Consider the following 16,783-nt stretch of genomic DNA (forward strand, 5'->3'; position numbering starts at 1 on the left):
CGTCGGCCTAGCGTGCGGAGGACCCGGGTTCGATTCCCGGCCAGGGCACACAGGAGAAGCGCCCATTTGCTTCTCCACCCCTCCACCGCACCTTCCTCTCTGTCTCTCTCTTCCCCTCCCGCAGCCAAGGCTCCATTGGAGCAAAGATGGCCCGGGCGCTGGGGATGGCTCTGTGGCCTCTGCCCCAGGCGCTAGAGTGGCTCTGGTCGCAACATGGCGACGCCCAGGATGGGCAGAGCATCGCCCCCTGGTGGGCAGAGCGTCGCCCCATGGTGGGCGTGCCGGGTAGATCCCGGTCGGGCGCATGCGGGAGTCTGTCTGACTATCTCTCCCTGTTTCCAGCTTCAGAAAAATGCAAAAAAAAAAAAATAATAAAAAATAAAAAAAAATAAAAATATAGATGAATTAAATGAAGTCTAGTCTCATTGGCAGTATCGTTCTATAAACTGACAAGAAAGGCACACTGAAGACACAGGGTTCACCTAGCTAGAACAGTTTCATTGATTTTACTCTAGAACTTTCTTTCCTTTTTTTCTTTCAATAACTCATCTCCAGAGTGGCTATCGAAAGGCCTCCTGTTATATTTTCAGTGGTCCATGGAAGAAATTCAAGTACATTTCTGAAATGTGCTTAAATAAATACTTGTCAATTTTAAGATTATAAGTTTGCCTGTGCATAGCTCCCATAGCAACCTTATAAAATAAAGCTTTATGGGTGTTAGGAAAAGTTCTTACTTCCAGGAATATACTAGTTTGTATTCTCAGTTAATATGATCTGTATCATTTACTTAGACTGATGTGTTGATTTTGAACAATTTTTTCAGTATGTTATATCGTGAGCCTTCTAGTCTTAAACATCAAGAGAAGTTAGGTATTGTTTGGCATACCAAACAATAATACACATTTGCCCAGTTTAAAACTATGTTTGTTTTTGAGCCTCCTGGGTGTTATATGAGTCCTGACTTTCCCTGCATTACAATAAACTGATGTAGCTGTCTTTTTTGAGAGTCATGGATTAGAAAGTAATGTGTAGTGAGAGATATTTTCTATCAGTTAATCCTCTTATATGCTAGTCACATTTAATTTGGCAGCTAATGACTTTTTTCTAAAAATATCATAAATATTTATTTTTATATTGCTATGGGGGAAAATAGGTGAAAGGACTCACTTGAATTGATAATTTATGTATCAGCAATTAAATCTAACTCTGTGCATCTTGTATCCTGTGTTGCAGTGACTTCTTGGAGACCACATGGCAAGCACCAAGGGATCTAGGGGAGACAGCCTCACAGTTCCCTATACATGAGGGGAGATACCCCTACCCTCAGTCCTTACTGGTGTTTATTGATACACACAAATAGAAGTAGGGACAAGCATGAGGAAGTCAGGAAGCAGAGAAGAGAATAAGAAAGTCAGGAAGGGGAACTTCTTTAGAGCAGATTAAAGGGCAAGCAAAATACTTCAAATGCCCCAACCTATTGATTAATCAGAATTGCTAATTCTATCCCTGTTGTGCTGCGTTCAGCACAGTACTGTGTTCAGTACTTTTGTCAGTAAAGTCACTGTGGCCTTTACCTCGGCACTAAACTCTGTCCCTGTTTCATTTTTCTATTCAAGGCCTCTATAACCCTGGCCTAATTTTGTTAAGAGAAAGGACCTGTATTTGAAATTTTTATTTTTATAGTTATTAATTTAATATACGTCCTTGTGAAGAGACATAAAAAATTAGATCATGAGCAATCTATTTTATACAACAAATAATTACTGAGTGCCTATTTTGTATATAATACTGTTCTAGGCCCTATGGAATGTAGCAAGAGTATAACATAAGAATATACAGCCTGACCAGGCAGTGGCTCAGTGGATAGAGCGTTGGATTGGGATGCGGAGGACCCAGGTTTGAGACTCCGAGGTCACCAGCTTGAGCACGGGCTCATCTGGTTTGAGCAAAGCTCACCAGCTTGAACCCAAGGTCGCTGGCTCGAGCGAGGGGATCACTTGGTCTGTTGTAGCCCCACAGTCAAGGCACATATGAGAAAGCAATCAATGAACAACTAAGGTGTTGTAACCAAAACCTGATGATTGATGCTTCTCATCTCTCTCCGTTCTTGTCTGTCTGTCCCTATCTATCCCTCTCTCTGACTCTCTCTCTCTGTCCCTGTTTAAAAAAAAAAAAAAAAGAATATACAGTATTTGCCTTGGAAGATATGTATTTGGGAAGCTAATATACTTAAAAGCGATCAAAGAATTAGTTAAATAATGATTCAAGTTTAAGAAACATCACAAGATATTATATGCTGGCCCTGGCCGGTTGGCTCAGCGGTAGAGCGTCGACCTGGCATGCGGGGGACCCGGGTTCGATTCCCGGCCAGGGCACATAGGAGAAGCGCCCATTTGCTTCTCCGCCCCCGCCGCCCTCCTTCCTCTCTGTCTCTCTCTTCCCCTCCCGCAGCCAAGGCTCCATTGGAGCAAAGATGGCCCGGGCGCTGGGGATGGCTCCTTGGCCTCTGCCCCAGGTGCTAGAGTGGCTCTGGTCGCGGCAGAGCAAGGCCCCGGAGGGGCAGAGTATCGCCCCTGGTGGGCGTGCCGGGTGGATCCTGGTCGGGCGCATGCGGGAGTCTGTCTGACTGTCTCTCCCCATTTCCAGCTTCAGAAAAAAATATAGCCCTGGCCGGTTGGCTCAGCGGTAGAGCGTCGGCCTAGCGTGCGGAGGACCTGGGTTCGATTCCCAGCCAGGGCACACAGGAGAAGCGCCCATTTGCTTCTCCACCCCTCCGCCGCACTTTCCTCTCTGTCTCTCTCTTCCCCTCCCGCAGCCAAGGCTCCATTGGAGCAAAGATGGCCCAGGCGCTGGGGATGGCTCTGTGGCCTCTGCCTCAGGCGCTAGAGTGGCTCTGGTTGCAACATGGCGACGCCCAGGATGGGCAGAGCATCGCCCCCTGGTGGGCAGAGCGTCACCCCTGGTGGGCGTGCCGGGTGGATCCCGGTCGGGCGCATGAGGGAGTCTGTCTGACTGTCTCTCCCTGTTTCCAGCTTCAGAAAAATGAAAAAAAAAAAAAAAGAAAAAAAAATATATATATATTATATGCTTATTATTAGTTTTTACAGATAGATACATGGTGCTTTTGGCTTAGAAGGCTTCTAGGGAAGAGAGATGATGGGATTAGTCAGGAAGATGGGAACTGACATGGATCTTCAAGGATTAGAAGTAGAATGATTGAAAAGATACATCCCAGCAGGACATTGCACACAGTGAAGGAATCCCTGGACAAAGGCACAGAGGTGGGAAGGATAATGGAAGGAGAAGAAGGCACTGTATAATGTGATAAAATTCAAGAGGATATAAAGAATAGTGGTTCTCCCATCTTCCAGATACATGTTCCCCTTTCTGGCTCCATGTGTGATTGGGTGGGGCTGTGACTAGTTCTGACAAATGAATTGAAAGCAACATCCCCTTTAGACTGCAATCTGTTGCCCCTTCTGGCACAGTGACCAGCCACATTCAAGATGGTGTCAGCTGAATAAACCCAGGTCCTTGAGTGACTGAGTGTAGCCCTCTTGCCAAGCTATTCCAGTGTTAATGAGGAATAAAACGCTAATTACTTAAGGCACTGAGATTTGGGAGTTGATCATTAACCACAATACATATACTCTGGCCTATTGTGATTGATATTAGAGTGAATAACAAACCCAACTTGGTTAAGGACATCTGGTGGAAATACTAAAAAAAAAGAGAGATTTTTAGTTGCTTATTCTAAAGACCTAACATTCTTTTTTTCTTTTTTTAGTGAGGAGAGGAGGGAGACAGACAGATAGGAAGGGAGAGAGATGGGAAACATCCATTCTTTGTTTCAGCACCTTAGTTGTTCATTGATTACTTTCTCATATGTGCCTTGACTGGAGGCTCCAGCCCAGACAGTGACCCCTTGCTCTAACTCAGTGGTTCTCAAAGTGTGCACCAGAGCACACTGGTGCGCCCTAGAAGATTTCCAGGTGTGTCCTATGGTATTCCAGAGAAATATGTGCCTGTTGGGGACCAAAAAACCAACAGCGTTTTTGGAGTTTAAATTTTTAGGGGACAGAGGTGTGGGGAATTGGCTGTAAGCTGACAGTCTACCCAACCCCCCACCTCACTTGCCTGATTAGGTTGCAAAAGGCTGTTAAGCTGTGGTGCTGGATTGTTTACACTACCCCCCATGTTCCCTGGAAAGACTAGGGGCAAGTTTCTTCTATCCTTTGATGTAAAGTTAAGATGAATGTATGATGGGGGTTTTCTGCACTAACACAATTAAGAGAAAAAAAGAGAAGAATTCTTCAATATATTGGCGAGGAAATGAGAGTTTGCCTTTCAAATATATGCCCAAACATTGAAGAAATCTCTAGGACACATCAGGCTCATGTTTCTCATAAACACAAGAATGAAAACTTTAACACAATTGGGCCGGGACCTGCCAAATTTACTAAATCTTACTAAGAATGTATCTATATATATAAAAAGATAACTTTTTTGTCGTTTTGTTATTTTTTTAACTCCTCTTTTTTACAAATTCTAAAAAGCATAACAAAAAACGTAACAAAAATATTTTTTAATGTCAGAATAAATTTAATTTTGTCGTATTTATTGTTAAATTACCATAAAAGCACGCTTTTCATATTTTTTCCTTTAATATTTGACTTAATTATTATAACATATTTCTCAGAAATTTGTATATAGTGCGCCTACAATTATTTGTAGGATTTTAAATGCGCCCCGACTTCAAAAAGTTTGAGAACCACTGCTCTAACCAATGACCTTTGGGCTCAAGCCAGAGACCATGGGGTAATGTCTATAATCTCATGCTCAAGCCATCAACCCTGCGCTCAAGCAGGTTGAGCCTGCACTCAAGCTCGGTATTTCAAACCTGGGTCCTCTGCATCCCAGGCCTACACACTATCCATTGCCTGGTCAGACAAGAACTAACATTCTTAAGAAACAACCCCAAGTCACTCTTAGATTTCTGGGTAGAAAATTCCACTAAGACAAAGAAACATTAACAAATGTTTTATATTGTACATAAAAAACTAACTTCAGAACTTGAAATGGTATTAAAACAACTTTAAAAATAACAAGATCTAGGCAAAAGGAGGATTGTGGGTTGCAGGGTTGTTATTATTATTGGATAAAGTTATTAAATATGTTTTTGCAATTATTAACCTCTGTCAACATTTATCAAAATTACCCTGAATTCTTATTTTTTTCTTCCATCTTCTCTCTGGTTATAATGTGATTTATTGCTAACTTGTCATACATTATCTAGTTAATTTGCATTTTTACCTTTCTTTAAAGATACCAGGATTATATTTCATATTTTCCATATTATTTGTTGTTTCTTCATAAACACATGTTCAGGTCACATTGAAGTAGTGAAATTACTTGTGGCCCATGGAGCTGAAGTAACATGCAAGGATAAGAAGTCTTATGCACCTCTCCATGCTGCAGCCTCTAGTGGGATGATCAGCGTCGTCAAGTACCTTCTCGATCTTGGAGTGGATGTAGGTATATAGACTGAGCAACATAAAAATATGAAGCATTTTGATTTCATTGTTGGTGGAAGTTATTTCAGATTTAAAAGATAACTTCATTCAATAATGTTTTTTGTCTTTTAACCATATTTATAGTCCTTTACATAATATGTAGTGTACTGGTATCTGATCAAGACATGTAATTGGTCAAAGTATATTAAGAGGTAGAATACATTTCAAAGGTGAATAATTTAGTGACAGAAGTCTTGTCGCCTGACCAGGCAGTGGTGCAGTGGATAGAGCGTCGGACTGGGATGCGGAGGACCCAGGTTCAAGACCTCGAGGTCGCCAGTTTGAGTGCTGGCTCATCTGGCTTGAGCAAAAAAAAGCTCGCCAGCTTGGACCCAAGGTCGCTGGCTCGAGCAAGGGGTTACTAGGTCTGCTGAAGGCCCCCGGTCGAGGGACATATGAGAAAGCAATCAATGAACACCTAAAGTGTCGCAACAAAAAACTGATGATTGATGCTTCTCATCTCTCTTTGTTCCTGTCTGTCTGTCCCTATCTATTCCTCTCTCTGACTCTCTCTCTGTCCCTGTAAAAAAAAAAAAAAAGGTGGGGAAAAAAAAGAAGTCTTACCTCTCTGAGATATTCTATGCTCTATAGCTCCATTTCAGCTATGGAAACCAGCAGGTCAGACACACTTGGATTATTTTTTCTAAGGGCTAGATTATAGAGTTAGTTTTATTTGCCTACTTAGTCTAATATTCCCTTTCAATGACTGTTGCAGTTCACATTACAAGACATTGGCAAGAGATATGCAGGACATGCTAGGGGCTCTTGTCCATCAACTATAAGTATTTGATTAGGAAGGGTTGCTTCTTTATCTGAATATATTTGGTTCCTGAATCGAGATAGCTAAGAATACCCATAGCTTTTACAGGCCATCATTTAAACACATGTACTTTTCACCCATGAGTGTAGTTACTCTTACTTTAAGTACAGTTCTGACAAACTCATCTGGTTCTTCAAAACACAGATTAAAAGCAGCAAATTAGAAGGAGAGAGCTCTGCTAGGAGGCAATTCAAATCAGACAAACAAGAAAGAGTAGATGGTAGTCTGGTGGACAAAGAACACATGACAAGACTGCAGAGCTGAGTTGTCTCTTAATTTAAGGACTGTGTGAAGCATTTTGCCTAAAGCAGGCGAGTAATTACTGAAGTGTGGGCATCTATTTTTACTGAATTTATTGGGGTGACATTAATTAATAAAATTACATAGGTTTCAGGTGTACAACTCTATAATACATCATCTGTACATTGTATTGTGTGTTTACCACCAAAAATCAATTCTCTCATCACCATTTATCCCCCTTTACCATCTTCTATCCCCCTTCCCCCCCACCCAAAATATACAAACTCTGAACACACTGGTAGGCATCTTTTAAGTGCAAATGGATAAAAGTTTTATTTCAATTTAACTGTTCTATAGCTGTTTCAACAGTAATATAATGGTTTAAAAGACCCCTGATCTAATAAATGAGACAACCTTGTTTCTGATCACTATTTTAAGTTCCTTTCTGGTGCAATTTTTAAAATTTATTTAATTGACAATAAAATAACATTTGTATACACTGTGAAATAAATGTCAAACTTGGAGCCATTTAGTGACATATGCCCTCCAATTGCATGATTTATTAGTTTCCTAGGGCTGCCATCACAAATTACCATAGAGTGAGCGACTTAAAACATACGTAGCCTCAAAGTTCTGGAGGCTCTGAAGGAGAATCTGTTCCATGTCTCTAATTTTTTTGTGTTGAAATCTAGATACTTTGGCCTGACCTGTGGTGGCGCAGTGGATAAAGCGTCGACCTGGAAATGCTGAGGTCGCCGGTTCGAAACCCTGGGCTTGCCTGGTCAAGGCACATATGGGAGTTGATGCTTCCAGCTCCTCCCTCGTCTCTCTCCTCTCTCTCTCTCTCTCTCTCTCTCTCTCTCTCCCTCTCTCCTCTCTAAAATGAATAAATAAATAAAAATTAAAAAGAAAAGAAATCTAAATACTTTGACTAAAGTTACACGTTACTTTTTCATTTCCCAAATTATTGTTACCGGGAATCTGAGAAAAGAAAAGGTTAAATAAAGTGTGATAAGTTGGGGCCAACACCAAGGTTTGAGGGTACAGTCTCCATACAAGACTACCTTCATTCCTGACCAAGTACAGGTTTGGCATTTTCCCAAAATTGCCTTTTTGGTTTCATAGTTCACTAGAATCACTCAGAAAGCTCACTGAAAGCTATTATATTCACAGTTATGGTTTATTACACAGCAAAAATACAAATTAAGAACTGCTGAAGGAAGATACATAGAGGGCAGAATCCGGGAGTCATCTGAACACATTTTTCACTGGCCTCTCCCCATGGAGTTAGGACTCCTTAGTCTCCTAGCTAGACAGTACATGCATTGTATTGCCAGCCAGGAAGACACAGCTGAACTTCATTTTCCATGTTTTAATTGTAGCTCTATTACATACACATGGTTGATTTCAGTCTCCAAGTCCACTGATACCAAGGGACCCAAAGCCAGTACCCTAAATCACACGGTTGGTTGATATGCTGTGGTCACCCCCTACCTGTCCTTAGGCTTATTGGTTGTAGCCAATCCTACTCTCCAATCCAGTGCAACCAGTTCCCTCCCTGAACAGGAGCACTTCTATTAGACATGCTGTTACCTCCCAGAAGACAAGGTCAAAGGCCAGACATTTCTTTGGGCTAAGGTCAAATTCTTTACTACACAAAAGTCATGTAGACTTTTGCCCATTTTATTCATTAGAAAAAGAAAGAAAAACTTGAGTTTCATGAATTTTTTTAAATTCCTGATATGTACTATATTACCAACTTTAATCTTTGTCACTACAAGCGAAAAGGCTAAGAATGTGCATGCTGTTCACTATATCGGCTGTTCAGTATATCTCAGAATTTTCAGTTTATGTTCATTTTTTCATAATTCTTAAAGTTAATTCTCTAAATGTCCCTTACCTAGAAGTCTTAGAAATACATTATTTTACTTTATATTTTCCTAAAACATTTCTCTTGGAATCATTCAATTCTGGCATGAAGTAGACATTTTGCTTGTGGTTATTTTCTGAAAGTACAAAATCATTTGATACCAAAATGCTGTTTTTAATGTTTATTATTTTTTTTAAACTTTAGAATTATAAGCCTGTCTATGTATTTATCCCTGTCTGTTTCTCACTTTAATAATTTGATTGCAATCACAATGTTGCTAAAATAACAATGATAATTAGCAAGACTAAGTCTGACCAGTAGTGGCACAGTTGAATAGTGAGCATCGACCTGGCACACTGAGGTCCTAGGTTCAATACCCCAAGGTCAGTGGCTTGAACACTGGGTTGCTAGCTTCAGCATAGGATCGTAGACATGATCCCATAGTTGCTGGCTTGAGCCCAAAGGTCACTGGCTTGAGCCAGGGGTTACTGGCTTGGTTGGAGCCCCCCCCCCCCCAGTTAAGGCTCATATGAGAAGCAATCAATGAACAACTAAAGTGACACAACTATGAGTTGATGTTTCTCATCTCTCTCTCTTCCTGTCCCCCCCCCCCCAGCTACAAAAAACAAAAAACACAAACCACTTTAACACTGACATTTTTTTTCTCCCAATAGATGAATGAACCAAATGCTTATGGAAATACACCTCTTCATGTAGCCTGCTATAATGGACAAGATGTTGTAGTGAATGAACTTATAGACTGTGGTGCTAATGTAAATCAAAAGAATGAAAAAGGATTTACTCCTTTGCACTTTGCTGCTGCATCAACACATGGAGCACTGTGTTTAGAGCTTCTAGTAGGCAATGGGGCCGATGTCAATGTGAAGGTAGGAAATAAAATCAGAATCCATGCTAACATATTTAGTTTACTACTTAAAACAGGATCAGTAACAAATGTCATTTCACAACAAAAAGTAACAAGTCACTGACAAAAGAACATAGGTGAACCTTTAAAATATGTTAAATGAAGTCTTACATAAGCCTATATACACTGTTTCCATTTCTATAAGGTCTAGAACAGACAGAATTACATTTATATGGGGTTCCAGATGCTTTAGTAAAAAAAATAATAACCCAGAGAGTTGTTGCCTCTGAGAGGAGGGATCGATGAAAAGGGGCATGAAGTGGAACAGTGAAGATGTGTGTGTTTCATGGAGTGTAAATTTTCCCTTAGAAGGTAACCAAACAGATGTTGAATCCTAGTTATTTATAGTACACCAAAGCTTTTAGAGGTAATATGTAGTGATATCTGCAACTAACTTTGAAAAGTATCAAATAATTAGATGATATATGGATGGATGAATGGATGGAGAGATTGTTGTGTAATAACGAACATATAGTAAAATGGTAGAAAACAATCTCAGTGGCATGTGTATGGGTGTTCACTGGAATATTCTTTCAAGTTTTCTGCTTTGAATTTTTTTACAGTGTTAAAAAAATGAAAAGACCGTTATCTATGTGTGACATATAAGAAGTAGTTGCATTTTAATTTTTTTGGTCACAATCACTTTCAGGAATGAGCATTTGAATTTTATTTATATATTTATTTTTTATTGAATTATTGGGGTAATATTGATTAATAAAATTATATAGGTTTCAGGTGTACAATTCTGTAATACATCACCAATATATTGTATTACTGTATTGTGTATTCACTGTCCCAAGTCAAGTCTCCTTCCATCGCCATTTATTCCTCTATAACATCCTCTGCCCCCCTCATCCCTCTTGTAATCACCATACTGTTGTCTGTGTCTGTGAGTTGTTTTTATTTTTCTTCAGGGGTGAGCATTTGAATTTTTAAAATATCTGAAAATTCTGGAGCTTATTGTATAATCATTATTATAGATTTTCCAAAATGCTTTCACTGGTTGCTTCTGTGTTTGAGCATTTACCAGACCATATCTTATGGTATAGAAAGAAACCCCCACAAAATTGAACCATTTATGATGAGTAAAAATATTTCAGCTTAAAAAAATGACTTTTAGACCTTTAATTGCATAAGATTTTAGCTGCTTTTTGTAGATGTGACGAGCCAGTATCTTTCAGACTGATAGAGAAAGGAGCCCATATTTTTACCCCTTAACTTTAGAGAAGCCTTTCATGGTGCCACAGACCCACTCTGACAGCTGTAGAGGCAGCATGGTCGTCTATAATTAGGTCACTGCCCATTCTCAGCTAAGGGACAAAAGTTATGCATATCACCCAAGGAAGGAAAGGGCATGAGGTATAAAGAACCCCTGTTATTTTGAGAAGCTTTCAGTTCTCAAATAAATCATCTACTCAAGTATTTGTAACAGTTTAAATAATTACTAAAAATTAATTCATAATAAATTTGAACTGCCTATTTTGATTTGCAGAATTCTTGCTGTTTGGATAATCAGGATCCAGAAAATTATCTTGGGTGGGGGGCATTTGTTACTTGTTTCTTCAAAGGCCTAGTAATACACACACATTTTTTTTTTTTTTTACCTTTTTTTTTTTTTTTTTTTTTGCATTTTTCTGAAGCTGGAAACAGGGAGAGACAGTCAGACAGACTCCCGCATGCGCCCGACCGGGATCCACCCGGCATGCCCACCAGGGGCGATGCTCTGCCCATCCTGGGCGTCGCCATGTTGCGACCAGAGCCACTCTAGCGCCTGAGGCAGAGGCCACAGAGCCATCCCCAGCGCCCGGGCCATCTTTGCTCCAATGGAGCCTTGGCTGCGGGAGGGGAAGAGAGAGACAGAGAGGAAGGCGCGGCGGAGGGGTGGAGAAGCAAATGGGCGCTTCTCCTGTGTGCCCTGGCCGGGAATCGAACCCAGGTCCTCCGCACGCTAGGCCGACGCTCTACCGCTGAGCCAACCGGCCAGGGCTACACACACATTTTTTTTTAGCTGACTCCTGTATCTGTGATTATTTTTAAGTCTCTGTTTTCTTTTGAAATGTAATAATGAGAATCAGTCCTACAATAAGCTCATTTACCAGTATATTGGTCAAACCAGAAGTCCTATTTGAAGTTACCTCCTTAATGATTTAGAAAACTCAGTGGTGAATTTTACACGTGACAAAGGAATTTTTTAACAAATCTCTTTTTCCTTTGCTATACTGTATTTAGAATACTTTTTATTATCAGTATGTACCGAGTAAAAATATTAATCCAATGCCACCTACGTGCTTATAGTAAAGAACTTCACCACCTATTATCTATTAGACCTGGTTACATTACTTAACCCCAGGGCCTATGAAACAGGGTTAATAAGGTTGTGAGGAGTAAATAACTACTATGTAAAGTATTTTAAAACTGCCGGGAATCTAGTGCTTACTATATCTATAGATATTAGGTATAATTTTATCTTTCAAACTTTATCATTTTATGAAATCAATTTTTACTACAGTTTAGTTTTTGTTTGCTTTTTTTAGGTTTGTAAAAAATGTTTGTAGGTAAAAGATTAATGTCATATAAGGACCATTTTGAAAAGAAAGTACAAACTGGGATCCTTTTATTAAAATGCTTTTGTGGGTCTTTTTTTAGTCTCTATGAGACCCATTTTATAGTGACTGAGCTAAAATCATCTTTGTGTATTAAATATTATGTGTCATGGAATAGTGGAGACTTACCTATATCATTAGCTCTTACACATTCTATGATACTGTCCTAAAAGGTGAAAGTTAGATTTTCTGTTTTTTTAATACAGTATCATTTACATAAATATTTAATATATAATGTGATGATAATGAATCACCTTACTTGAGGAAGTAGTCACCATTTTTAAAATGAAAGAATTATAGCAATGTGAAATTTCTGAATTGTGGGAAGCACATCCTGGCTGTGTACTACTCCTGATTATGTGACTTGGTTGAGTCATTTAATATCCCGTGCTGTAGTTTCCCCGCCTATAAAATAGGAATGACGTTAAGATTACCCTGTACCTACCATGCAGAGCTTTTTGTAAACTTTAGGCATTGATTATTTTTATATATGTGCTTTATGATATACATGCTAAGAAAATAGTTCATAATTTTGAACTGTTTTATCTCCATAGTCTTCAATTAAACTTAATGCTTGAGTAATAACTATACAAAATAAATATACAAGAGGATATTCCAACTAAAACCAAGGATTACATATTATGAACAGGAAAATAATTTTAAATTTCTTTTGTTTGATTATTTCAGAGTAAAGATGGGAAAACCCCACTGCACATGACTGCCCTCCACGGTAGATTCTCCAGATCACAAACCATTATCCAGAGTGGTAAAAAGTATTTCTGTTTGTTTTTTTTTCTTAAGTGTAGTAAAAACATCCACAAAGTGAATGGTATTGGGGAATTGTCATAGCAGTCTATATTTTTAGTATTTGATATCAGATCTCATGAAAATCAAATAATATAAAATGCCATGTATGTGTATCTTACATAATTCTTTTTCATTTAAATTTATTGTTTTTCCGTGGGTTATAAATACAATTTCTCTACTAGTTAGTGCTGACTTTTTTTTTTAAGATTTTATTTATTCATTATAGAGAGGGGGGAAAGAGAGAGAGAGAGGGAGAGAGAGAAGGGGGGAGGAGCAGGAAGAATCAACTCCCATATGTGCCTTGACCAGGCAAGCCCAGGGTTTTGAACCGGCAACCTCAGCATTTCCAGGTTGACGCTTTATCCACTGCGCCACCACAGGTCAGGCCAGTGTTGACTTTTTTAAAAACATTGCTGAAGAAAATACTCTGCCTTTCCACTGCAGAGTGTGTGTGTGTGTGTGTGTGTGTGTGTGTGTGTGTGTGTGTATGTACACACAAAACTGTTGCAAATATCTTTTTTCCCCTTTTGAAAATTTTGAACTATTTTTAGGATTTTCATTTATTTTCTGAACGTGTATTCTTTTGCATTTGAAGTAATAGTAGTCAAGTTAAACTATTAAATATAACGAATTTTGAAAGCATTGTTTTACAAGCCATGTTCCCAGAAACTGTTAGTAGTCCTCAATATAGTAGCTGTTAATGGTTTTGGAGGGGAAGAATAGAACAGGTTCATGATCAAATACTTTGTGAAGCATTGCATGCAGTATTTTTGGTGACACAGAGAGTGTGTACATTAACACTCTAAAAAGTCTTGTTCTAAAGAACATGTTTAATACAGTGGTTTTCAAACTTAATGGACCTCAGAACCCTTAATTATGAAATCTGTTAAGTCCAGAGCCTGGACCAGTATGTACTAAGTATGAATGAAATCTAGTTAAATTGCTATATCCATTAGTTGTGCTTTGAACAGCGCTTTATCTTGCTTCTCGTGTAATGGATTTGTCTTGATCTTTGTAGTCTAGTGTCTGATAAAATGTCCTTGATTGCAGGAGCTGTAATTGACTGTGAGGATAAGAATGGAAACACCCCTTTGCACATAGCAGCAAGGTACGGCCATGAGCTGCTAATCAACACTCTTATTACAAGTGGTGCTGACACTGCAAAGTAAGTACTTACCAAGGTGTCCATAGCTGTGACAGGGAAACAGAAGACAGTGAACTGCAGTTTCCTAAATATTTCCAGTGGAAATTTGGGTTTTGTCCTCAATATTATACTCATTGCTGGAGTTTTCTTTCTCTATTTTGTGTTTATGATGTACAATTTCATTTGGTAACCAGCCAGCATAGAGTACTTTTATATTTTTTTAACCCCAGTTCTTTCTATATTATGCAGTTTTGCTTAGAGATTTTAATTTTTGTGTCCTGTTTATTTGTAATCTAAAAGTAAATAAAAGACCCAAAAAAGTTTATATACTGAATACTTTTCATCCGAGTAATACTATCTCTAGGTAGTCTTTCCTCCTTTCTGCCGCAGAGTTTAGGGATTTCGTGGTAGCTGCCACAAAGGACCCTTGTCCCCTACTTTGGTCAGAACAGCTCACTTTTATCTGTTTTATATGTTAAAAATTTCACTGTAAGGTTTTGTTTGAAAGATGGATTCTCCTGGATGCTCTGCAGATACAAACACTTAAATTGATGTTTAGCATTTCTGTGCATGTTTTTATAATTCTGTTACATTTATCAGTGTATTTTAAACTTTCTATAAATGATAAGCATCTGTATACTTTTTTTATATGTGAAGTTGATTTAGCCAGATATAAATTTGGACTTTTTTATATCTCTTGCTGTGTTATATAAAAATTTCACAATTTGCTCACCTTATTTACAAACATAAGTTGCTCTCAATTTTTTGCTGTTACAAAAATGATTGAAGTGGGCCCTGGCCGGTTGGCTCAGCAGAAGAGCGTCGGCCTGGCGTGCGGGGGACCCGGGTTCGATTCCCGGCCAGGGCACACAGGAGAAGCGCCCATTTGCTTCTCCACCCCTCCCCCTCTCCTTCCTCTCTGTCTCTCTCTTCCCCTCCCGCAGCCAAGGCTCCATTGGAGCAAAGATGGCCCGGGTGCTGGGGATGGCTCCTTGGCCTCTGCCCCACGCGCTAGAGTGGCTCTGGTCGCCCCTGGTGGGCGTGCTGGGTGGATCCCGGTGGGGCGCATGCAGGAGTCTGTCTGGCTGTCTCTCCCCGTTTCCAGCTTCAGAAAAATCCAAAAAAAAAAAAAAAAAAGATTGCAGTGAACTGCCTTGTAATGATCTCAATGGTGAGGCAGGAAGAATGGATTTTGTACTCTAGGCAAATGTGCAGAGACATTTTTGATTGTCATAATTTCGGTAGAAAGATGTCACTGACATCTAGTGTAGGTAGAGCACATGGGCAGGGCTGAACCCAGCACAGGACAGCCACCTCTTGCCACCGCCGCCCGCCCCAACAAAGTTCATAATGGCATAGTGCAGGGGTCCCCAAACTTTTTACACAGGGGGCCAGTTCACTGTCCCTCAGACCACTGGAGGGCCTGACTATAAAAAAAACTATGAACAAATCCCTATGCACACTGCACATATCTTATTTTTAAGTAAAAAAACAAAACGGGAACAAATACAATATTTAAAATAAAGAACAAGTAAATTTAAATCAACAAACTGACCAGTATTTCAGTGGGAACTATGGGCCTGCTTTTGGCTAATGAGATGGTCAATGTCCAGTTCCATATTTGTCACTGCTAGCCATAACAAGTGATATGATGCGCTTCCGGAGCCGTGACGCATGCGTCCCACGTCACCGGAAGTAGTACTGTACGTGAGCAACGCTGCGCTTTGCAGCGCCACCACATACAGTATTCCAGGATGCATCCTGTGCTCGTCTCATTAACCACCAATGAAAGAGGTGCCCCTTCCGGAAGTGTGGCAGGGGCCGGATAAATGGCCTCAGGGGGCCACATGTAGCCCGCGGGCCGTAGTTTGGGGACCCCTGGCATAGTGCTTGCTGCACGTGAAAAACAACTGAGGAAAATTGCTGGATAACTAGTTATGGCCACCATCAAACTTTTGTCAAATTGCTCTTCAGAGTATTAAGGTTTTGATTCATCTATCTTTTCACTATGTAGTTTCTTGGTATTTATTTAAATTATTGTATTTTTCTTAATATGGTAATGAGGATATTGTCCTTTTTTCTCAGGCGGGGCATACATGGAATGTTCCCCCTCCATCTGGCAGCCTTAAGTGGGTTTTCAGATTGCTGCAGGAAACTTCTATCCTCTGGTAAGTAGAACCTTTTCAAACTGACTCTTCTGTTTCCCCACCCCCTATTTTCATACAGTTTCTTTATTCTGTTCTTCCCAGATTACATAGATATCTTCAACTGTAAATCATTTATTAACCCCTCTTAGAAAATATTGGGTTCCACCTGAAACTTATATAATTTTATTAACCAATATCACCCCAATAAATTCAATAAAAATTTTTTAAAGTTCTTCAGCATATTTACTTAAGTAAAAAAGCATCTTTTTTTATTATTGATTTTTTTTTAATTAATTTTAATGAGGTGACATTGATAAATCAGGGTACATATGTTCAGAGAAAACATCTCTAGGTTATTTTGACATTTGATTATGCTGCATTCCCATCACCCAAAGTCCAGTTGTCTTCCATCACCTTCTAACTGGTTTTCTTTGTGCCCCTCCCCTCCCCCAACCCCCTCCCACTCCTCCCCCCCACACTCTTGTCCATGTCTCTGAGTCTCATTTTTATGTCCCACAGAGACATAGAGTCAGAGAGAGGGATAGACAGGGACAGACAGACAGGAACGGAGAGATGAGAAGCATCAACCATTAGTTTTTCATTGCGCGTTACAACACCTTAGTTGTTCATTGATTGCTTTCTCATATGTGCCTT

General features: G+C 39.6%; 1 protein-coding gene across 9 annotated transcripts in view; it reads left to right on the forward strand.

Moving 5' to 3' along the window:
- Positions 1-16,783, forward strand: part of ANKRD28 (ankyrin repeat domain 28) — a 176,459-nt gene that overhangs the window by 123,769 nt on the left and 35,907 nt on the right. For 8 of the 9 annotated variants that reach the window (XM_066351829.1, XM_066351828.1, XM_066351831.1 and 5 more), the window contains 5 exons: positions 5,389-5,531; positions 9,178-9,390; positions 12,719-12,797; positions 13,889-14,003; positions 16,068-16,150. In XM_066351829.1, coding sequence (XP_066207926.1) covers positions 5,389-5,531; positions 9,178-9,390; positions 12,719-12,797; positions 13,889-14,003; positions 16,068-16,150 — 633 coding nt within the window. Of the gene's footprint in view, positions 1-5,388; positions 5,532-9,177; positions 9,391-12,718; positions 12,798-13,888; positions 14,008-16,067; positions 16,151-16,783 lie in introns of those variants that run through there. The other variant, XM_066351835.1, reaches the window with a different exon arrangement.

The sequence above is a fragment of the Saccopteryx leptura genome, chromosome 10 (genome assembly GCF_036850995.1).
Source record: "Saccopteryx leptura isolate mSacLep1 chromosome 10, mSacLep1_pri_phased_curated, whole genome shotgun sequence".
Taxonomy (NCBI): domain Eukaryota; kingdom Metazoa; phylum Chordata; class Mammalia; order Chiroptera; family Emballonuridae; genus Saccopteryx; species Saccopteryx leptura.